At 39.1% G+C, this 25,067-nt stretch overlaps 1 protein-coding gene across 2 annotated transcripts in view; it reads left to right on the top strand.

Moving 5' to 3' along the window:
* nf1a (neurofibromin 1a) overlaps positions 1–23,930 on the top strand; it is a 309,684-nt gene extending 285,754 nt beyond the window's left edge. For both annotated transcript variants that reach the window (XM_047391263.1, XM_047391264.1), the window contains exons 54-56: positions 38–84; positions 11,720–11,936; positions 20,934–23,930. In XM_047391263.1, the coding sequence (XP_047247219.1) occupies positions 38–84; positions 11,720–11,936; positions 20,934–21,076 (407 nt within the window). In that variant the 3' untranslated portion in view covers positions 21,077–23,930. The remainder of the gene's footprint in view (positions 1–37; positions 85–11,719; positions 11,937–20,933) is intronic.
* Positions 23,931–25,067: the final 1,137 nt, after the last annotated feature.

The raw sequence follows: 25,067 nt of genomic DNA, 5'->3' as shown, positions 1-25,067 counted from the left end.
CCAATTGTTACTTGGTTTATTCATTTTTATTCCACAGGCTTTGGCTTCAATGGACTCTGGAGATTTGCTGGACCTTTTTCTAAGGTACTGATGTTACTTATTCCTGTTATGTCGTTTTTCTGGAGTATCCTTACAGGTCTTCAAGTATGCAAAACCTGTGTGGCCACATTGACTAGTTGTGTGATGGTAAAGAAAGCACACAATGTCAAATACGCATGCAGGTAAAGCAGAAAATGATTATTATCCTTCTATAGAAATAAAGCTTATTACTTGCTCACAGGGACACTGATCTGGTATTGATTATAAGTGTGGTATTTTCCCACACCCTTTTTTTGTTAGGAACACAATGACTGTTGAAACCATACCACTCCTGGTGGTAAGTTTAGCATCGAGCTTATGAGGGTGGTGGAGTAATGGAGACATTTCCATTACTTCCACAGTTGTGGAGATGCTGCAGGTGATGCTGACATCCAGGCCACTGAAGTTAGTGTTTCCAACACAGAATTTAGGCCTGTGTGGAGGAACCTATGAGGCTATGTAGAGTTTTCTCACTGTGTGCAACAAGACCACATCATCTCCAAAGATCATCTCCCTGATCAGTACTGTCTGCACCTTGGGTTTTGATCAGAGATGTACCAAACATCCATTGCTTCTAGTGTTGGGAAAACTGCTGTTGTCTGACTCTTTTGGGAGCAGTCTGTGTCTTTTACAAACAGACAAATCCTTTTTGGCCAAATTAAATAATTTGAAGGCTAAATCTGCCGAGGTATTTGAATAATTATGAGCTTAAGTATTTAGATAAAACTCTATTTACATTGCAGTTACATCACAAAAGAAAAACTAAAAACAATAAACATAAGTACACTCAAATAGGTAAATGTTTTGCTTTTTAAAAAACTCAAAAGGGTCTGCGGACCACAAACTAAAGGGGAGAGAGTTCTCAGCTACTGCTGAGAAGGTTTTGTCACCTTTAGTTTCCTGCCTTGAACAACCAGCAGACCTTCTGTGTGTAATCCTGTTCTATGAGACTGCTGTTTCATTACAGTTTGATTAAGCCTTCAGTTAACGGTTGATGACAGCTGTTTTTCTGGAGTCATCAAACCAACAAAGATTGTAAACACAGGCAAGGACACAGTAATCTGGTGCAGGACGGCTGATTTTTTTTTGTCTCTAGTTTATCTGGTGCCTGGTTCGCAGTCTGCTTTCTTGATTTTGTCCTATGTCTAAGCACACTAAAGAAGACCGATCGTTGTACATCTGCACCTTGACGGACATGGGATGCCAAGCTTGAGATTGGATATAGCTGAGCAGTGGGACTACAGTAGTTAATTCTACCAACAGTGACAACCTGTAGCACCTGGGCTTTTGCTAAAACCACTGTCTCAGTAATGAGCATTCTTATGAAGCCTTTGGTACCCTGGACCATGCCTACTGCTTGACTAGATCAAGCACCTTTCTGATGTGAACTAGAAAAAAATCTCTGATCCACAAAAAATGCATTTGTTCCTCACTTCTGAAGTAAATGTGGAGATAAATGCTGGCTATAGAAATGATACCACCCTACTGATGTTTTAAAACAGTGATGAGACTGACAGACATCTAACTAGCACCACCAAGAAACAAAATGTTGACGTAAAACAGAATAAACCAACCAACACACATCCCTAGAACTCTCTTGGCACAAAGCCAAAGGATAAATCCCATTCTTCAGATCTGGTAAGACAGCTAATAGGAAGAACCCTGCTTCTAGATGGAAAAGTCTGGCCAACGATACAGAGAAAAATCTCTTCAACCCCAGCAAAAAGGAAAAACATTGCAGAGTATTCTCTAAATAAATGAGGTATGAACTCTTAACGGTTTTCTCCTAAACTGCCTCAGAAAGAGCTATCCATGAGGCCACAGACCCTAATAGTAAGCGATGGAGCTGTGGATTTAACACTTCTACTGCAAGAAAAAGTACTTAGGTGTCTGATACCTCAGAGAAAATACTGGTGATCATGGAAGAGTATCCGACTGTGACAAAAGTACCGTATTTTCCGCACTATAAGGCGCACCGGATTATAAGGCGCACCTTCAATGAATGGCCTATTTTAGAACTTTTTTCATACATAGGCGCACCGGATTATAAGGCGCATAGAATAGAAGCTACTGCAGTCAAACGTTTGACTGGGGTTGCGTTATGCATCCATTAGATGGAGCTGAGCTAAAGAGAATGTCAACAAAACAGTCAGATAAGTCAGTCAGTCAAACTTTATTAATACACTACAAACCAGCGTTCTGATAACTCCATTCACTCTCATGGTAAGGTCTCCTCTACATAGAATTCTATTGAATAGAGCCAACCGCACGTTAGGAATGCATTGGAGTCTATGAAGTTGAAGTTGAAATCAAACGTTAGTTAAAACGTGAAAGGGAACTTTTCCCTGATTCAGTAAACATGTTAAAGAAACAGTTTGATGCACTAAATCAAACGTTAGTACTGTTAACCTTTCCTGTTTCTGTACCCTGACCGTAGTCTGATGACACAGGGGAGACGCTTTCTCCAGGGCCAAAGTTACTAGTTTCCTCGGGGTTAACTCCCTCACTCATACGTTGCTGAGTTGAGCATGAAGAAACAGCATCAAAACACTGAGTTGTTGACGAGATTTGGGGTTCTTTTTAATGACTTTGCAGCACGTAAAAACACAGGGCTTACAGACTCATACACCACTGCTCCGGTCGCCGTCTCTATCCACCCCACACACACAATAATACCGACGTCACTCCTTCACTCTTGATTCTCAGCTACGGCAGCACACAGCGCCACCTCTGTCCGGAGGAGTAATGTCAACATCTTCCATACACACACACGAAACATACACCCCACACACTGAGCTTCTAATCACATATAGTTCAGGCAATTCCTGCAACAGTACATTCAAATGTTATACACACACAAGTGGTGTTGGACTAGGAGTAAGCACAGTACAGGTGTTTACCGCTATTACTTCGGCGACACCCCTGACTACGGTAGCCGTAATGCTGCAAGCGGTGCGGCTTTGTAGTTTACCAGTCGTACTGAAACAGTTTGACAGAGCGCCGTGTACAACCAGTATGGATCAACCAATTAACCAATTGATCCATATATAAGGCGCTCCGGATTACAAGGTGCACTGTCATTTTTTGAAAAAATTAAAGGTTTTTAAGTGCGCCTTATAGTGCGGAAAATACGGTAATCATAAATGCAGGAGGTTTTAAATATGTGAAGAAAAAATTTGAAATCTTGGAGTGTTGTATTCATTTGTTAAACAAAGATGAAGTTCCTAAAGTCAAAATGTTTTTCAGCAGATCTTTTCCATCTGTCAGTTGTGAGGTATTCAGTAGGTTTCTGATTCTCAAACAATGGCCAAAAAAGCACATACCAGAAAATCACTGAATTTTCTCAACAACTTCTATATTTTCTGAAAGAAAATGTATCTTTTCAAGAAAGATTGATTTAGTCTTAAGTATGGAACAAACTCTTCACTTTCAACAAAATTCTATTCTGTGAATCAGACACCAGCCACTTTCACCATGCACAAGAAAGAGCAAGATAGTCCACAACTGATGACATGGAGCTCTGAAGAACAGCTGCCACCTGCTGAGGTCAAATAAAAATGCAGGAAAAATGACCCAGAAAGATACTTCTACATCACTACAATTAGTAGAGGTGTAGAAGATGTCCAGACTCCAACAGGACAATAAGTGGACCCCCCCTCAACCCCCAACAAAGGACTCAAAACCTCCTTGCCCCCAGTCCCCCACCCGGCTTTTCACTCTTTTTCTTTGTAATTGATATTGACTACTTTTCTGCTAGCTTTAGACACATCATTTCCACTGAATCCCACTCAACTAGCAACATAGATATTATAAGAAAATGCATTTTTACAATTGAAGAATGCAAGAGAATCTTTCTTTTCTGAAATCATCAACAAAAACAATAATGCTCGTGCCTTGTTTGCTATGGTCAACAGGTTAACAAACCCTCCAGTATCTGTTGCATCTGAAGTCCACTCTAACAAGGCCTGCACTGAATTCTTCTTTACTGAGAAAATTCAGACACAATCCTGCCAGATAAACTACAAATGCTTAGAAGAAGGTATACATCAACTAAGCTCCTCCTGCCTTCTCGATATTTTACCCACAGCTTTCTTTAAGAAAGTTTTGCCTGTCATAGCGTCTGATTTGATTCAAATAAGAAACGTCCCTTATGTTTTTCCCCAGGCCTTAAAAACAGAAATTATCAAACTGCTGTTGAAAAAGAAAAACCTGAACAAGCTGCATTTACAAAATTACAGGCCCATCTTAAATCCCCCCTTCATTGGTAAGATTCTTGAAAAAGCTATGTTTTAACAGTTCAATGTCTTCTTAACAATGACCAGCTGCTTTGATGTCTTCCAGTCCGGTTTCTGTGCTCACCACAGTACAGAGACTGCTCTTGTCAAGGTGTTCAGTGACATCCGCATAAATGCAGACTGTGGAAGAACCACAGTGCTGGAATTATTGGACCTTAGTGCAGCATTCGACACTGTTGATGACAGTATACCACCTGAGTGACTGAAAATCGAGTAGATGCATAGAACAAATCAAGGCATGAATGTGCCATAATTTTGTTAATTTAATAAAAACGAAAACTGAAGTGATAATTTTCAGACCAAAGACGGAGCATTCAAAGAGTCAGCGCACAGCTTCAGTTAATATACCTGGGAACCACTGACCAGGCCCGAAATCTGGATGTAGTGACACCTGAACCTTCAGAGGCACATAAAGACAGTAACAAGGTCGGCCTTCTACCACCTGGAAAACACTTCCAAGATTAAAAGACTAATGTTCCCACAGGATCTTGAAAAAATGACTCACATGTTTATCGTCAGTCAAACTGATTACTGCAACAGTGTCTTCACAGGTCTGCCTAAAAAGTCAATCAGACAGCTACAGCTGTTCCAGAATGCTTCTGCCTGGTCCTCACTAGAACTAAGATAGTAGAACACGTTACCCCAGTTTTAAAGTCCTTGTACTGGCTCCCTGTATCTCAAAGAACAGACTGTGAAACACGTATGGTAGTTTCTAAATCACTGAATGGCTTAGCACCAAAATACACTAATTAATTGTTGTTGTATTAACCTTCCAGACCACTCAGGTCCTCTGGTTTAAGTCTGCTTTGCATCTCCGGAACCCGAAGAAAACATGGAGAAACTGCATTAAGTTCTCATGCTCAGCTTATCTGTAACAAACTCCCAGAAGACTGTAAAAACGCTAAAATGAAATTGAGTTCTTTCAAATCAAGGTTAAAAACCCATTAGAGTTGCTTTTGACTATTCTTGACTGTGCTACTTTTTTACATGTTTTCTTTTCCTGTGTGTTTTATTCATGTAAACCAATTTCAATTGTCTTTGAAATATGCTTGATAAATAAACCTGTCCTGCCTTGCCTATATGCAGGGGTGAAATGAGCCGGTACGGTCCGGTACTGTGTACCACTAAAAGATTCTACACCGCTACGCAGTACCGGGAAGAGGGAAGAACGGCTGTCTGATATGAAGCCGTCATCCAGAATAGTTACAACTGCAAAAATTCATGAGCACACAAAGAATATCAGATCCGCTACCAATAGGCAGTTTAAAACATAAATATAGCTTTTTTCCCCTCATTCCAGATAGTTTCTGAAGTGTTCTGCTATGATGGACCCTCAATGCTCTTGCTTTGCTTCTCTTCCCTCGGAGCTCGAGGCTGTTGTGAACGGCCAGCCTTTAAAACGAGCACCGCTACGTTTAATGTCTGTCTGCTCGCCGCTAAATACCCCAGTTAAAAGCAAAGGGAGAGAAACTAGTTGTGCTTCATGTTATTCTGCTGAATTACAACAACACAGTACAGCTCGAAAACTCCGCTTATGACCAGAGATTTCACATACACTACACGAGAGCGCATGCGGACTTACCTCAAACACAGAGCGGTTGCCAAGGAGATCGGTGCGTTCGATTTAATGGACTGGGAGATTTTACACAGGTGGTGCACAGACATAAAAAACCTCCGCTAGCATTAGGACAGGAAGAAGAATAAATCACTTACCATTTACAGACTTTTAAATAAAATCGCGAAAACAACTGAACTGTCAAATTTTTAATTTAAATGAAATCAAAACTTGACCAAAAAGCAGAGAACAATAACTTCTTTGTTCAAAAGAAAAGACGGAAATTGAAGTTGAAAAGTAATGCATCAAAAAATGGTTTATCATTGTGTATATATACAGGTCCTTCTCAAAATATTAGCATATTGTGATAAAGTTCATTATTTTCCATAATGTCATGATGAAAATTTAACATTCATATATTTTACAATAAATTCTGAATGTGGCACTAAGGGTGCAGCCCTCCATTTTCTGAATTCTGAATTTTGTTCCACGGCGCCTCCTGCTCAGCTGGATGCTGGTCTGTACGAGGTTGACCATACTTGCACCCAGACATCTTGGTAACAAAATGTGAGCTCTTCTGCAGATCAGGTGTCAGCACCCAGCTTACTGGACATCATTTGGGATATGGCCATCTTTCTTGAGGCTGACATTGACTTATTTAAAAAAAAAAAAAAAATCATATTTTGCCAGGTCATGCCAGAGATCCCTCTGAGGCAGAAATGGGCACGACTTTTGGTCTTTATCCTTGGAAGGAGTTAAATGGGTCCAGGATTTGCTTCCATAGAGCAATGTGTTTAGAAACAGTTAAAGACTATTTTACTCAGACTATCTTTTAACTAATTTTATGCTGTATGATACATATAGGCAGGGATGAAAGTAGTTTTAAATTCCTGCTGGTACTTAGGGGCAGAGCCAGAGGGGGGTCTGGGGAGGCACAGGGGGTATATATATATATATATATATATATATATATATATACAGGTCCTTCTCAAAATATTAGCATATTGTGATAAAGTTTATTATTTTCCATAATGTCATGATGAAAATTTAACATTCATATATTTTAGATTTATTGCACAATAACTGAAATATTTCAGGTCTTTTATTGTCTTAATACGGATGATTTTGGCATACAGCTCATGAAAACCCAAAATTCCTATCTCACATAATTAGCATATTTCATCCAATCAATAAAAGAAAAGTGTTTTTAATACAAAAAACGTCAACCTTCAAATAATCATGTACAGTTATGCACTCAATACTTGGTTGGGAATCCTTTTGCAGAAATGACTGCTTCAGTGCGGTGTGGCATGGAGGCAATCAGCCTGTGGCACTGCTGAGGTCTTATGGAGGCCCAGGATGCTTCGATAGCGGCCTTTAGCTCATCCAGAGTGTTGGGTCTTGAGTCTCTCAACGTTCTCTTCACAATATCCCACTGATTCTCTATGGGGTTCAGGTCAGGAGAGTTGGCAGGCCAATTGAGCACAGTGATACCATGGTCAGTAAACCATTTACCAGTGGTTTTGGCACTGTGAGCAGGTGCCAGGTCGTGCTGAAAAATGAAATCTTCATCTCCATCTTCAGTAGATGGAAGCATGAAGTGCTCCAAAATCTCCTGATAGCTAGCTGCATTGACCCTGCCCTTGATAAAACACAGTGGACCAACACCAGCAGCTGACACGGCACCCCGGACCATCACTGACTGTAGGTACTTGACACTGGACTTCTGGCATTTTGGCATTTCCTTCTCCCCAGTCTTCCTCCAGACTCTGGCACCTTGATTTCCGAATGACATGCAGAATTTGCTTTCATCTGAAAAAAGTACTTTGGACCACTGAGCAACAGTCCAGTGCTGCTTCTCTGTAGCCCAGGTCTGGGGAATGCGGCACATGTAGCCCATTTCCTGCACACGCCTGTGCACAGTGGCTCTGGATGTTTCTACTCCAGACTCAGTCCACTGCTTCCGCAGGTCCCCCAAGGTCTGGAATCGGCCCTTCTCCAAAATCTTCCTCAGGGTCCAGTCACCTCTTCTCGTTGTGCAGCGTTTTCTGCCACACTTTTTCCTTCCCACAGACTTCCCACTGAGGTGCCTTGATACAGCACTCTGGGAACAGCTTATTCGTTCAGACATTTCTTTCTGTGTCTTACCCTCTTGCTTGAGGGTGTCAATAGTGGCCTTCTGAACAGCACTCAGGTCGGCAGTCTTACCCATGATTGGGGTTTTGAGTGATGAACCAGGCTGGGAGTTTTAAAGGCCCAAGGAATCTTTTGCAGGTGTTTAGAGTTAACTCGTTGATTCAGATGATTAGGTTCATAGCTCGTTTAGAGACCCTTTTAATGATGTGCTAATTTTGCGAGATAGGAATTTTGGGTTTTCATGAGCTGTATGCCAAAATCATCCGTATTAAGACAATAAAAGACCTGAAATATTTCAGTTATTGTGCAATAAATCTAAAATATATGAATGTTAAATTTTCATCATGACATTATGGAAAATAATAAACTTTATCACAATATGCTAATATTTTGAGAAGGACCTGTATATATATATATATACATATATATATACCCCCTGTGCCTCCCCAGACCCCCCTCTGGCTCTGCCCCTAAGTACCAGCAGGAATTTAAAACTACTTTCACCCCTGCCTATATGTATCATACAGCATAAAATTAGTTAAAAGATAGTCTGAGTAAAATAGTCTTTAACTGTTTCTAAACACATTGCCCTTTGGAAGCAAATCCTGGACCCATTTAACTCCTTCTAAGGATAAAGACCAAAAGTCGTGCCCATTTCTGCCTCAAAGGGATCTCTGACATGACCTGGCAAAATATGATTTTTTTTTTTTTTTTTAAATAAGTCAATGTCAGCCTCAAGAAAGATGGCCATATCCCAAATGATGTCCAGTAAGCTGGGTGCTGACACCTGATCTGCAGAAGAGCTCACATTTTGTTACAAAGATGTCTGGGTGCAAGTATGGTCAACCTCATACAGACCAGCATCCAGCTGAGCAGGAGGCGCCGTGGAACAAAATTCAGAATTCAGAAAATGGAGGGCTGCACCCTTAGTGCCACATTCAGAATGTATTGTACAACAGGGCTCTTTAGTCAGAGTTACACAGTAATCCAACAGGGAATTGCTCTTTCAGCGACATTATTATCACAAGAGGGAGATAATTAGGCTACAAAGTGTAATTGCAAAATTTTACCTGCTATATTTTTTATGTATAATTGTTATGTTTCCAATGGTACTTCCACCCATCTCATCTTCACAAAAGGGCCTCCAGATAAAATTTGAACCCAGAACCTTTTTGGTGCAGTCAAAACCCATTCAAGATCACAGAATTAGTCAAAGTCCCAAAAGCAAACTTGGTTCCATTATCACTGGTAATGACTCCAGTGTTCCAAATAACGATCCTGAGGTCCAGGAGATACCATCTATGAAACCACATTTTAAAAAGTCCTCCCAAAAGTTTTCTACGTTTATTTGTTAAAAGTTACTTGTGTGTGACTGGAGATCAGATCCAAGCAGTTGGTCAACTGTCATGAAGAAGTTTTTTTATTCATTAATTTTCCTTTCATTTTCTTGTCCATCATTCTATTCTTTTTATTTTATTTAACTTTTTTAAATTACCTCTGTTGTTTGATTTTATCATTTGATTTGTTTTTCTGTGTCTGTATCTGTGTTTATTTGCTTTGTGATTGTATTGTAATTGTACAGGTCCTTCTCAAAATATTAGCATATTATTATAAAGTTCATTATTTTCCATAATGTCATGATGAAAATTTAACATTCATATATTTTAGATTCATTGCACACTAACTGAAATATTTCAGGTCTTTTATTGTCTTAATACGGATTATTTTGGCATACAGCTCATGAAAACCCAAAATTCCTATCTCACACAATTAGCATATCATTAAAAGGGTCTCTAAACGAGCTATGAACCTAATCATCTGAATCAACGAGTTAACTCTAAACACCTGCAAAAGATTCCTGAGGCCTTTAAAACTCCCAGCCTGGTTCATCACTCAAAACCCCAATCATGGGTAAGACTGCCGACCTGACTGCTGTCCAGAAGGCCACTATTGACACCCTCAAGCAAGAGGGTAAGACACAGAAAGAAATTTCTGAACGAATAGGCTGTTCCCAGAGTGCTGTATCAAGGCACCTCAGTGGGAAGTCTGTGGGAAGGAAAAAGTGTGGCAGAAAACGCTGCACAACGAGAAGAGGTGACCGGACCCTGAGGAAGATTGTGGAGAAGGGCCGATTCCAGACCTTGGGGGACCTGCGGAAGCAGTGGACTGAGTCTGGAGTAGAAACATCCAGAGCCACCGTGCACAGGTGTGTGCAGGAAATGGGCTACAGGTGCTGCAATCCCTAGGTCAAGCCACTTTTGAACCAGAAACAGCGGCAGAAGCGCCTGACCTGGGCTACAGAGAAGCAGCACTGGACTGTTGCTCAGTGGTCCAAAGTACTTTTTTCGGATGAAAGCAAATTCTGCATGTCATTCGGAAATCAAGGTGCCAGAGTCTGGAGGAAGACTGGGGAGAAGGAAATGCCAAAATGCCAGAAGTCCAGTGTCCAGTCAGTGATGGTATGGGGTGCCGTGTCAGCTGCTGGTGTTGGTCCACTGTGTTTTATCAAGGGCAGGGTCAATGCAGCTAGCTATCAGGAGATTTTGGAGCACTTCATGCTTCCATCTACTGAAGATGGAGATGAAGATTTCATTTTTCAGCACGACCTGGCACCTGCTCACAGTGCCAAAACCACTGGTAAATGGTTTACTGACCATGGTATCACTGTGCTCAATTGGCCTGCCAACTCTCCTGACCTGAACCCCATAGAGAATCTGTGGGATATTGTGAAGAGAACGTTGAGAGACTCAAGACCCAACACTCTGGATGAGCTAAAGGCCGCTATCGAAGCATCCTGGGCCTCCATAAGACCTCAGCAGTGCCACAGGCTGATTGCCTCCATGCCACGCCGCATTGAAGCAGTCATTTCTGCCAAAGGATTCCCGACCAAGTATTGAGTGCATAACTGTACATGATTATTTGAAGGTTGACGTTTTTTGTATTAAAAACACTTTTCTTTTATTGGTCGGATGAAATATGCTAATTTTGTGAGATAGGAATTTTGGGTTTTCATGAGCTGTATGCCAAAATCATCCGTATTAAGACAATAAAAGACCTGAAATATTTCAGTTATTGTGCAATGAATCTAAAATATATGAATGTTAAATTTTCATCATGACATTATGGAAAATAATGAACTTTATCACAATATGCTAATATTTTGAGAAGGACCTGTATGTACAGCGCTCGGAGTGTCTCGTTGCTGAAAAGCGCTATATAAATAAACTTACCTTACCTTAGTTTAATTAAAATTTCAAAGATTCAGTGTGATATTTCCATTAAATGTATGCAATACTGAACCTACTGTTAACTAATATTGTTTTCTTAGGTTAACGCTTTATGTAATTTTATTACATTGTATGACAATTTGGATTTGAGATGGTGTAGACTGGTTTCAAAGGTGTTAACCTTTTGCTATAAAAGAGGTGGAACAGAAGTTGATACAATTGTTCTTGCTGCTCAATACTGCTGAGTTAGTTGTTTGGCTTTAAAAGATGACCACATCTAAAAGTAATTTTTTCTTGTTAATGTTCTTTTGTTTATTTTATTTCTGCTGGATATGATCTGCTGCTCTGTGCAGAACTAAAATCAAACAGAAAATGTCTAAGGTCAACTGTATTGTAAACAAATATGTTTATGCATTTTGTTCCTCCAGCAAACACAGATCCCAGACTATGCTGAACTGATTGTCAAGTTTCTGGAAGCATTGATTGACAGTTACCTGCCAGCAGCTGATGAAGAGAGAGGAGAGGAGCAACTACGAACTCCCACATCCCCGTATCCCCCTAGCAGCCAAAGCCAGCTGAGCATCACTGCCAACCTGAACCTATCAAACTCCATGACCTCACTGGCCACATCACAGCACTCACCAGGTGTGACTCCCCACATCCACCAACACACTCAACCACAAACACACACTTTCAGTCAGACTTGCCTCAGAGTATAGTGTTTTTTTTCTCTAAGGCCAGCTTAACCCTTTAGTTTTCTTAATCTAGTCAGATAAAGGATGATAAAATTAACATTTTACTGAAATTACAACCACATGTTTTTGATCTTCAGTTTTATTGAGGTCCAGAAAAAATGGGAAACCATGACAGCAGTTATGAAGCTGACTGTAGAAAGATAAAAATAAGGTTTAGTGTATTGTCCTAGGGGTGGGCAATATGCTGACAAACACAACACATTTCAGTCCCAAAACATTTGGCATGAATACAATCATAAAAAAATTAGATCGTATCGCTAACTGTTTTAAAACTGGTTGGTTGCATATACTCAATGAATTACTCAGAAGTAAACTTTCTTGATCTTGTTGGTGTCTAAATACTTGTTATTGTAATTCCAGATTAATAATCTATTAATATTCATAAAATGACTATTCCAGTAAAACTGACTATGAGAAGTTTGAGTACATTAAATCATACACCTATACAAATTACAAACTTATTCAATAAGTTAATGTCATTTATGAGAATATCTTTTTAAGTGATACCTGTATATTTTGTCCTATTCTGTCTTGTAGTAGCCTTACGAAATTAACTGGGATTACATCAAAGCTGTACTTAATTATCTCAAATATATTAGAACATCAAAAGTACAACATAATTCCTATCTGTGGAATTAGAGAGCTAAATAGGAATTTTGGTGACATCAATATCACATTTAAGAAGGAATTCTCTTTCTCTAATTTGTTTGAAAATAAGATTTGGTATTTTGGTATTTACTACCATAATCTGCCTCAATTTCTGCTGGAGGTTTCTTCCTGTTAAAAGGGAGTTTTTCCTCTCCACTGTCGCTACATGCATGCTCAGTATGAGGGATTGCTGCAAAGTCAAATCCAGTGACTGTCCACTGTCTCTACATGCTCATCCGGGAGGAGGGAATGCTGCAAGTCACTGACTGGATGCAATGTGCTGGGTTTCCTTAGATAGAAAAACTTTTTATCCAATTTTAATAAATAACTGAATCTGACTGCACTGTTCAATGGTTAGGATTAATTGGAATGTATGAACCTTACTTTTGTGAAGTGCCTTGAGATGACATGTGTTGTGAATTGGCGCTATATAAATAAACTGAATTGAATTGAACTGAATGAAATGTTTAGTCCAGTTTATATTGAATGCTAGTGAAATCAGATAACCCCTGATTATAATGATAAAAATGTACAAATCTAATAAATAATCAGTTTAATTTTTTCCAGACCAAGTTATAAAGTGCAGAAACTACTTTTGTAATGAATGGATTAGGAGCATTTATCACTTTTGCACGACATACTGAATGAGATAATTCCTCTGTTTTACATAAAAACATTCTACCTTTTAACGATGAGCCACAGATCAAATTTATTTTGTATTTTTGGAATTAAAGGTAAAAAATTATATACCACCCAAATAAAGTACTTCTTTGACAGAAATTTATTCTTTAAGACGGAACAGGACACATTTTTTTACAGTTTCAACTAATCCCAGACTCTTCAGAGAAAGCATTAATATGTTTTTGATTTTATTTTTATGATACTCATATTTCAAGAAGGTAGTTTAATATAAACTGTTTATTGACAGCATTTAATTTCCTTACTCTTAATCCCGTCAAATCCGTGATTTTGTATATACAGAGCTAATATAGGCATTGCTAATTAAAAAAGAAAAGGGGTAGCAGGATCTTTTTGATTAACACCCTAAGAAGTGGTTCCCCACAGAAATTTCACACAACTATTACAAACATTATATAATGTTAATGGCTTTTTTGAAGCACTGATCAAAATCTAGAAAGTCTAAAACGTTAAGTAAGTATTTGTGATTTACAGTGTCAAAGGCCTTATACAGTCATATGCAATAAATTAAAATATTATTTGAAAGCCCATTTATTTCAGTAACTCCATCACTAAGTGAAACACATTCATTCCACACAGACTGATGTTTAAGCCTTTATTTCTGTTAATTATGATTTTCTGCTTCCAGCCAATGAAAACAAAACATTTAAAATTAGAATATTGCAATAGACCAATAAACAAAATTTTCAATACAGAAATGTGAGCTTAATGAAAAGCTTTAAGGTTGTTATTTCCAAAAGGTACTTTTAATGTGCCAATCAGGCCTCATCAGAATGCATCATCTCATTTATTGAATATGATTGTATATGTCAATTAACAAAGTATAGTTGTTTTTAATTATGTAATCCTTATAATCGAATAAATCCAGAATCAATATTATTACTTTATGTATCTTCCTTGCATATTTACAAGATACCATTATAGATGATTGATTATATAATGTTATTATGTATCTTCCTTGCATACAGCCTGAATAAGAGCCATGTATAATGGTATCTAAACATGAATTGAGTTTTTCTACAAACAAGGTAGTAACATTCATCATTGTTAATTGGCCTTCAATTAACAATTCAAGAGACAGTTTAAATGAAACTGTAGCTTAAATGATTTTTTTATTTGAAAAACCTAGTAAAACATATATTGGTCTTCAGCTATGGAAGCAACATGATCAACTGATAGAAACACAGAAAATACCTTTTAGTCATTCTTAAATCCTCTGAAACAACACCTGTTATTGAAAGACAGAGAAAAAATGTGAAGAAGTGGTTTCAATGTTGAACCTTTAACCTTCTTTATAAGAAATTGAAAAATATGATCAAGGTCAGCTGAAGAATCTTTATTGTGCACCATGCAGAGACCACTAAAAAGGCAGGTTTTCAAAGTAAAAAAGGGTGCATATAACCAGGTTCAAGGGAGGAATATTAGCAGGAATCTCATACAGCTTGTACAGTTCATTTTACTATGATGTATACTGCAAAATAGCAAACATTGAGATATAAAGTTGAAACTAATCTACAGAAAACTATATTATAGAACACAACATTAAGCATTTGTGTATTAGGTATTTTATTTTGATCAGAATTTCTCTCTGCAGGACTCGTTTTGCCATAGGGAAGTATTGAGATATTTAAAGCTGCGTATGAGCAAAGTATGTAAATTCGAGAGCACTGTTAAAATATAAACAGAGGGGAACAATACAACATTTTAGTGTACTGCATTAAAGCGCCCTCATAATAAATAAAGCAGCCTGGATGTTCTGTACTTAAAGTGGAAGTGAAGATGATCCATTTAGAACAGCACAGGTGCATCCAACTTTAATGTAGAACTGCAGACAATAAAACAAAAATTAGTTTTTTACACATGTCACCATGGGAAAACATAAGGTAAGTTTATTTATATAGCACTTTTCAGTAATGAGACACTCAAAGCGCTGTACATACAATTACAATACAATCACAAAGAACACAGAAAAACTAATCAAATGCTAAGAAATCTAAAAATCTATGAATCCTTCTGAGAAATCTAAAAATCTCTGGTCAATATTACAATGATACAGATAACATTAATAATCCTTTGGGTTTTACTGGTAAGAGCTGGTTCTAAACCAATCTTTCTAAAGAGGTAATTATATAAAGCCTACAGAGACTGCTAACTGACCACAAAACCCCTTCTATTTGTGTGTGTTTGTGTTTTGTGGTGTATTATATAAATTTACTTTTCTCGCTCTTTCTTTCTTCTCTAGTCTATTCTATCTTTGTCCTCATTGTCTCATCCTTCCTCTGTTGACTGGAGCTCAGTGTCTCTTGTTATTTCTGTCTCCATCTCATCTGATCTATCACTTTACTTCTAGAGGCAACAAATTAGCTTTCAATTAACCTGCATTTACCTGGAGAACATGTTAACATCATTAATAACTAGTAGTAGTAACAAAGTAGTTTTTCTACCAATATTATAGTGATAGTGAGCTGCTATTAATGCTAAAGGGGATGTGCCTGCTGTGCACCCATTCCTGTCGTATGTTTCCATTTAGCAGTTATTTCCTCTGATCCAGACACCTTCTCACTCACAGATACTTGAACTCCATCTAGAACACTATTATGGCATCTTGACTGGCCATCCAGATATTGTGTGTTGTTAGCAATTGGATCAGGCTTTTGTAAATAGTACCCACATTTTTGCTGGTTTCAGTGTAGGTCTTCACCAGGTTTTAAATGAGTGTTTCAAATCATTAAGTTGATTTTTTGTAATTTCTATCCTGATCTTGACATCACGATTTTCCTTTTGAAAGATCATTAGTAAATTTTGTGATCTGTGTCCTTTATCTTTTTTTCTAACAAAATTCTGTGGAAACCTTTCAGCTGGTTCAATGGTTCATATACAGGGGTTGGACAATAAAACTGAAATGCCTGGTTTTAGACCACAGTAATTTATTAGTATGGTGTAGGGCCTCCTTTTACGGCCAATACAGCGTCAATTCGTCTTGGGAATGACATATACAAAGAGGGATTTTAAGCCATTCTTCTTGCAGGATAGTGGCCAGGTCACTACGTGATACTGGTGGAGGAAAACGTTTCCTGACTCGCTCCTCCAAAACACCCCAAAGTGGCTCAATAATATTTAGATCTGGTGACTGTGCAGGCCATGGGAGATGTTCAACTTCACTTTCATGTTCATCAAACGAATCTTTCACCAGTCTTGCTGTGTGTATTGGTGCATTGTCATCCTGATACACGGCACCGTCTTCAGGATACAATGTTTGAACCATTGGATGCACATGGTCCTCAAGAATGGTTCAGTAGTCCTTGGCAGTGACGCGCCCATCTAGCACAAGTATTGGGCCAAGGGAATGCCATGATATGGTGGCCCAAACCATCACTGATCCACCCCCATGCTTCACTCTGGGCATGCAACAGTCTGGGTGGTACGCTGCTTTGGGGCTTCTCCACACCGTAACTCTCCCGGATGTGGGGAAAACAGTAAAGGTGAACTCATCAGAGAACAATACATGTTTCACATTGTCCACAGATTTGCGCTCCTTGCACCATTGAAACCGACGTTTGGCATTGGCATGAGTGACCAAAGGTTTGGCTATAGCAGCCCGGCCGTGTATATTTACCCTGTGGAGCTCCTGACGGACAGTTCTGGTGGAAACAGGAGAGTTGAGGTGCACATTTAATTCTGCCGTAATTTGGGGAGCCGGGGTTTTATGTTTTTTTGGATACAATCCAGGTTAGCACCCGAACATCCCTTTCAGACAGCTTCCTCTTGCGTCCACAGTTAATCCTGTTGGATGTGGTTCATCCTTCTTGGTGGTATGCTGACATTACCCTGGATACCGTGGCTCTTGATACAGCACAAAGACTTGCTGTCTTGGTCACAGATGCGCCAGCAAGACGTGCACCAACAATTTGTCCTTGTGTTTCAGTTTCATTGTCCAACCCCTGTACTTGAGCCATTGAGGCCTTTTCTTAAATAGACCCAAGCAGAGAAAACGCTGCGGAGGCCTATTGTAATTCGAACGCATTGTTATTCTCCTGACAAATTAATTGGCATATTCAAAAACTCACCAAACTTTGCACAAAATTGTCCCCCACGGGAAATTTATGTATTTTAATTGTAATCAAAAATGGGTGCGATCAAACTGCCCTACAGCGCCCCATAAACTGAGATAGGGCAACTGGTAAATTATAGAGATTTCAAATTTGGTCCACTGGTAGAACTCTTCAAATGAAGAAAAAAAGTCTCTTGGAGGTATATCCTAAAACCAACAGGAATGCGGCCATTTGGGGTCAAAGGGTCATTTTCTGGCTGTTTTTGAATTTTTATACAACTTTAATGTACTCCGCCTAGGGATTCTGAGCTATTGGCTTCAAATTTGGTCAATATGCCCTTAAGGCATGGGGGATTCTAAGTTATCAAAAAAAAAAAGTTATCAAAATCATGGGTTTTTAAGCATGCTTAAGGGGCGGGGCCGAGCATCAAACTTTGCCTTCTTGCCAAAAAAAATTCACAACACTTATTTTCACATAGAAAGTGAAAATTAGATTAAACTTGGTATGATTGATTCCTCTGCTGACCAACAATCCTATGTGGTCAAATGATGAAATAAGCAAAGCCACGCCCCCTGATAATAGGATAATAGTCACTCCTTTTGCTTGGAAAGGGTTCTCTCTGGCCCTTTTGATCCAATCAACTTGAGAGTGTGTCAGAAAAAAGAAAACAATTTGGTCTAACTTGGTTTGGAACATATTGACTGAATACTGGAGGTTTTGGCCGCAGTGAAGTGCTTCACACTGTGCCCGTGCGTTTGGCTCTAATTTCCACATATAGCTGATCTGCACCAAATTTAATATGATCGATCTTAGTCCAGCACCCAAAAGACATCCAGTAAAATATTTGGTGGACGTGGCCTAATTTCTCTAATGCGTCTCCTAGAAAATAAAAAAAACAGCCCCAAACAATGCTTTGACCGAGGATCCTGAAATTCAGTACACATATGTAACTTCTCTGGACCTACAAAAAATGTCTCTTGGAGACATTGTCCAAACTCTGCGGGAAGTCACCATTTTGGATCAAAGCTACCATTTTATCTTGTTTACACAATATACTCTTAAGATATTGGCGGCCAAAAGTTATTAAAAGCTTTTTGCTGCATCACAGCGGGTGGGCGTGGCAGTGTGGCAAAGTTCAAAATCTCACCATTCACGGTTGGCTGTAAATCAAACATGCAAGATCTAAATTGCTCCAAACTGCATATGAACGATCTTTGACAACCTACAAACAGCTCAATAGGATTAGTCTTTTCCTGCATCAAAGCATGTGTGTGTGGCCAATCTTCGCCATAACAGACGAAGGTGTAATAACTTCCACAAACAAGGACACACATGCACCAAACTTTCTCTCTCATCAGAGACCAGCTCTCAGCACATTCACAGGTACATTTGCTGGCATCACTTTAGCATTGACCACTTACACAGGAAGTTGCATGTTTTACTGGTGGATCTCCTCTTTTTACACTCTTAATCATACAACCTTTAAGCAGTGTTTGATCGTGCAAAACAAGACAACGTTGAATCCTACTGGGAACAGTTACTGTGGCTGGATCTGTGGGCATGGCGCCGTGGCAAATTATTATATCTTGCCATTTGGATACGTTTGCTTCTAAATTACACACACGGTTCGATTTGTGACAGGCCGTGGCAACACCAGGAACAAGTCTACCCGGGTTCATTTTGAGTTATTTACAGATCCTGAAAGAGTGAAATCTAAGCTTTCTAATGATGTCAAACTTGTTGAAATTGAAAAAGAATTGAAGAAGATATGACCATTTGAATGTTGGCACTCTCCAAAGTACTTTAAGGAGAAAACAGGCTTCAAAGTTTTGTTAGAATCACCCTGGAAGCTAGGCGGTAACAAAAGCTGTTCATTTGAATAACTTTGTATAGCTTGCTTCAATACCTCCCCCAGCAATGTTTGTCAACAGAAGCTCCAACGACTGCACTGTCATTGAACTCACAGCACATTTTTTTATGTAAAGATAAGTTACAGCGCTGCATTACAACATTTGTGTGCATTTCACAAAACATTTTTCAACTGTCCAAACAATTACAACACCAAATTTAGCGGTCACACAAACAAAAAAAAGCTACGTAAAAAACTTAACTTGTTAACTGTTTAAGTTAGTTTTTTTTTATTTCTGCATGTTATTTGTGTCTGCAAATTGCATCATGACTGCAGCTTAGTCTGAAATTAACATGTTGAAACATTGTTATACCTGCTCTTTTTAATTGCACTTTCTGTTTTTTAAAGGAACTTTTCATATAAAGTGTTTTATGGGTCATCTTAAAATTCAAAGAAATCCAACCAGTCTTCCAGGTTGCAGCGAACGATCACTCAATAGGTGGGACAATAAGACAGCAGTTGGGGGTTGGTGATCACCATGTGTGTCTGATCAGAATGCTGGTATGAATAGAGCTATGGGCCAATAGTTTATACCTTTTGAATTGGTGTTTCTGAACAGGGGAAATTTTGAACAACAGAAACAAAGGAAATATTTCTCTCAGCTTTTAATATTTTACTGGTCAGGTTTATGTGAACTTTTCCGCTTCGCTGAAAGTACATGATTTATTTTTAATATGATGCATCACTGTTAGATGTCCTCCTTTTAAACTTTCACCCAGAGAAGCTGCAAGCACTCTCTGATGACATAGAACAAGACCATGTGTCTACTCTGACTGTCGGCTGGACCTAATTTTGGATGACATTTTCAAAGCTCAACAGGACAGTTTCATTAATCCACCACCAAACAGGAAGTGAGCACAGTGTTCATTGGAAAGGGCGGATTTGGGCCAAATTTTGAACACTTCTCGTTAGGCAGAACTCGGCATTACCGAAGGTCTTATGAAAGCTTGCTCAAAGTACCACCTAGTACCTAGCGGCGTGCTCATCATGGCATAAAGGCGGCGATGGAAGACTCCCGTGGTCGCGACACAGGCCAAGCAGCACCAAGCTATGAGAGGTGCCCAGTGCTGCTTTCAGCTTTAACTTGTGGTGATATAAGATAAGTGGGCATAGGTTGATCAATAAGGCCTATGAACTCCCACCCACAAATGAATGCTATCCACAATTTTGTTGCATGGAACAGATCCAAGTCTTTCTAATTTTAACAGGAGCTAAAATTGCTATTTACGCCAAGATTCCTCCTGCCTATCAAAGTTAAAGTCTGATATATTGACTGCAGATGAAAATAACTTATTGTCACATTACAACATCAGCAGGAATCTAGTACTTTTCCTTGGCTATACCTGAAGTGTGCAAGGCATTGTAGAAGGGTGATTATATTTTTATTGTAGGTAGGGAGCTAAAGGGAGTAAAACTATGTTTGGAAACAGTTCTAAATTTGCATCTTGAAGGTATGTTACTACTAAAGTGATATTTATTTCTATGTCAGTCTATATTTAGGTTTAAGTCATCCAGCTAGGACTGCTGGTAAAACTTTGGTTTTCAGTAGAATGCATCTATCCTCTCTGTGTTCCTCCAGGTGTTGATAAGGAGAATGTCCAGCTGTCCCCCAGCTCAGCTCTGTCCAGTGGAGGACGCACTCGCCATGGGTCAGCAAGTCAGGTGCAGAAGCAGCGCAGTGCTGGCAGCTTTAAGAGACCCAGCATCAAGAAAATTGTCTGACTGCCCCTGCAGCTTGAGCTGCATGGCTTGATGCTGCCGCTCTCTGTTTTCTCTCCAAGTTTCTCCTTGTTCTTCATCCTTGTTACACTGGCAAAACAAGTGGTTTGGGATTTTGAATGAAGGTATTTTACCAAGGGCAAACTGAACAGTTCCACTGGAGTATTTTCTCTTTATTTAATTTCAGACAACAAGAGGTATTGGAGAAGCTTCTGATCTGCACTAGGTTTTGTGTGAAAGCTTTTCCTCACTGCACGGAAGTGATGATAGGGACACTTCATTATCGAATTGAAGCTAAAATACAGTGACATACAGTTGAACTCCACAGGCCTCAGTCAGTCAGATATACAGTATGAGAGCAGTGCTGTGTGATTGGACCAACACAATCTGCTTGGACATATCAGTTGCTCTCTCTCTTTCCTGTACATATTTAAATTAGACTGATGATAAACAATTTGCCGTTTTCTCCATGGTGTGCCTTTGTATGGGTTTCTCTATATGTACAATTTGTAAAGTAAGAGTCAAACCTTGCTGTAGACAATAAACAGGTACTAATTATGAAGAAAGGCTATTCATATCAACATATGTTGAACTAAACTGTCATGATCTGCCTGCAGTGATGGTCAGATAACAGCTGACCCTGATGCCTGACACTATTCACTCTGTAGAAGTAGATAATGCTGCACAAATCTTCCTGTACTCAAAACACTTTCCAAAAATAGCTTTTTTTACCACTTTCATCATAAATATTACAGAACACTATGAAAAAAACAATCATGTAAATACGTGCAAACATTTTGATTTCATTGCTTTTCTGTTTAATCAATGATTCATGTTTTAGCAGCAAAACGTTCTATTTATGACTTGTGTAAAGGGCAATAATCTGTAGCTCTCCAAAGGTTTTTTCCTGCTTATAGCAACAGTGCACATGGCTCACCAGGAAACAGTTTGCGTTCACATCTCATACAGCTGTAAAACTCCCAGGAGGGGTGTTATTGGACCACTGTTGCTCACTCTTAGTAATCATGGAGACTAGCCAGGCAAAAACAGCAAAGCATGTTAAAAGGGAACTTAAAAATGTATTTGTGTTCCACCTTAGTATACCACCCCTTCCCACAGTTGCTCCAAGCTGTCTTACCGAGTGGTGGAATTTGTGTCAGAACATTTTGCTGCTCTTCACTGTTTTCAGATACATGAGAAATATCTTTAATATTTAACTTTTAGCTCATTACTTGTAACATATTACCACAGAATGTTCAGTGTTCTCGAATGGTTTCATCTTGTCTTTGAGATGTGTTTGTACCAGCCCAGGCAACTCAGATTTTCTATTCAATTCAGTTCATTGTGTTTTACCTAGCATCAGGTAGCTGCTGTCCTACATCATAATAAAAGAGATTTCAATGCATGCATGAGTTAAGGCAGCGATTTAAAATTAAAAATGCATAGAACCGAGAACAGTACCATGACAAATTTACCAGCATGTTCAGGTTGAACGGCTGTGTTGGGGAAAATGGAAGAAGCTATTCCTTGTGGTCCTGTCAGCATGAAGATTGGCAGTGAGCTCCTTTAGGGGTGCTAGGTGAATATGTTGCCCTGTAACATGTATAATGAAATGCATCAATCTACCATAATGTGTGTGTTAAAAGATTGAAGTGTTATTGGTGAAATGCTGCTTAAAACAAATTCCCACTATTTTCATTTTATACAAACAGCTATTGGTCTCTGGTGCTTCTAGATGATTACGAATACATTTAACAGCCAATATATGCATTTGGTTTAGTCTGAGTTTCTTGCTCTACTGCTGTCAGTCATCAGTGCATGCAGTTCCAGGGCCCACAGATACATTATTCCAATCACTATGTGTTTTATGTGAGTAGGACCGAAACAGTCAGAAACAAAGAACACTGAGTGAATTGGTTGTTTAAAGACCAGGTGTTGACTTGCTGGACAGAAATAGTTGCCATGAGGAAATTAAAGAAAAGGCTGCAGACATCCAGCTGTGAGGTCCTGCATGTGCTGTGTTAGGATGAATCTGTGATGAAACCTACCATGTGATGCTGGCAGTAAACATTTCCAGGTGTGTCACACTCAAACCCAGACAAGTAGCTTTTCTCTTTAAATGCTTACTGATGCACTGAACGTACTGATGACTGGAAGTGTTTCAGACTCCCTTGTGCTTCTTAATGACTGAGCAACAGACAAAGTCCCTCTCCTTATGAACACAAACGTGCCCAGCACTAAAATAAATTTGAGCATTGATTCGCCTGTACGTTGTTCAATTGCAGTTTCAGGATCTGTTCCACAGTGGGTTGTAGGAAGTGGCTGTGATCACCTTGGTGGAAGAATTATTGGAGGTCACAACTGAAACTTAAGAGATTCATGTTTAGCAGAGGAAGATGGCAAAATCCCCCCCCCCCAGACTTATGTTAAAAGAACAATGTCCATATTCTCAGCTGCCCGCTTTTCACTTTTAACATACTTGAAGCTTCACTCCCTGATTTCTTCCTGAAACATGTGCAACATGTACATGTGATGTATCCAGAACCTATGAAACGGGCAGAAGACTTGCACTAAGTTTAAATGGGTCATGACTTTGTAAAGATAAAAACCTCAAAATGTGGCATGTTCTTTTGATGTTATGCGAAATCTAATGTCTTGAGTATGGTCTGAATAGTCTGAGTTTTGTTTTTAATGCAGTATGTGTGACAATTGTAAAGATTTTGTGTACAATTTGAGATTATATATTTACTACACTGTACATACCTGTGATACTGTATTATTTTGTTTTTGTAAAGCAGGTAGTTTCTGTATCATAATACATATATTACAGTGTTAGTAATAAAAAGTTCTGATAGTGCCCAACCTTGTCTGTTTCAAAGCTCAATATTTCTGACTTATTAATAGAAATGTTTATAAAAACTGTGTAAAATGACATTTTCCATTAACATTTTCAAACCAGGAATATAAAAAGTTCAGTTGTTAGCACCATAATATTTAGTCTTAACACATTTTACTTTTAGGTTAGCTCACGTTTATCTAGCAATCACGTAACACCATTAAACTGTGCCTGCTAGATGTGTTCTGGCACCATCCACAAAGTCACAATGGGAACTAGAAAAATTACATTTCCTGCAAAAAATGCAGAGTAAAGGCAGAATTTCTCAGCTCAAAACTGCTGCAGAATTTGAAGTCACCTTCAGAAAACCTGCTGAAATATAAATTAGCAGAAACATTAGAAAACCAAACCTTTAAGCTGGACTGCTTAAGATAGCAAAACTGTTTGCCAAAAACAGTTAAACAAGCTGAAGTTACCTCAAAATAACTTTTTGTACAAAACAGTTGTTGAAATGTAAACATTGGCAAAGCAAGAAAGAACTGCCATCAGATAAGATGAAAGAACACAAAAGTAAGCTAAAAATTGCATAAGAAGCAGAAGTCAGTGTGAACACAATTGTTAAAATGTAAAATACCAAAAATAAAAAAACTAGAAAAAACTAAGCAGATCTGTTGGCTAAACTCTCAGCTGGTCTGTGGAAGAAGCTGGTTCATCAAGTGAAAACTGCTCAAAATGCTCTTGGTTTGACAAAATTTAAGTCAAAGACGAATAACCCTCTGTGTTACTGTCAACTCAAAAGGGCAATGTTTTCGTAGTAGAAGAAACTTAATTCATGAAGATCCCAGAAGGAGTAGAAGAGATTAAATAAAAGGAAAACAGAGAATGTTAAGAGATTGTTACACGAGGAGAGGATGAAGCTCAAGTCAATGCAGGAGGACTAAGGGAGATATACTCGTACTCGTCATCTACCTCTTATCCGGGACCGGGTCGCGGGGAAAGCAGACTCAGCAGAGACACCCAGACGTCCCTCTCCCCAGACACCTCCTCCAGGGGGAGCCCAAGGCGCTCCGAGAGACATAGTCCCTCCAGCGTGTCCTGGGCCGTCCCCTGGGCCTCCTCCCGGTGGGACGTGCCTGGAACACCTCCCGAGGAAGGCTT

Source organism: Girardinichthys multiradiatus, chromosome 18, assembly GCF_021462225.1.
Source record: "Girardinichthys multiradiatus isolate DD_20200921_A chromosome 18, DD_fGirMul_XY1, whole genome shotgun sequence".
In the NCBI taxonomy this organism is placed as follows: domain Eukaryota; kingdom Metazoa; phylum Chordata; class Actinopteri; order Cyprinodontiformes; family Goodeidae; genus Girardinichthys; species Girardinichthys multiradiatus.
The sequence above is the reverse complement of the archived record's forward strand: the minus strand, read 5'-3'. Positions and strand labels throughout refer to the sequence as shown.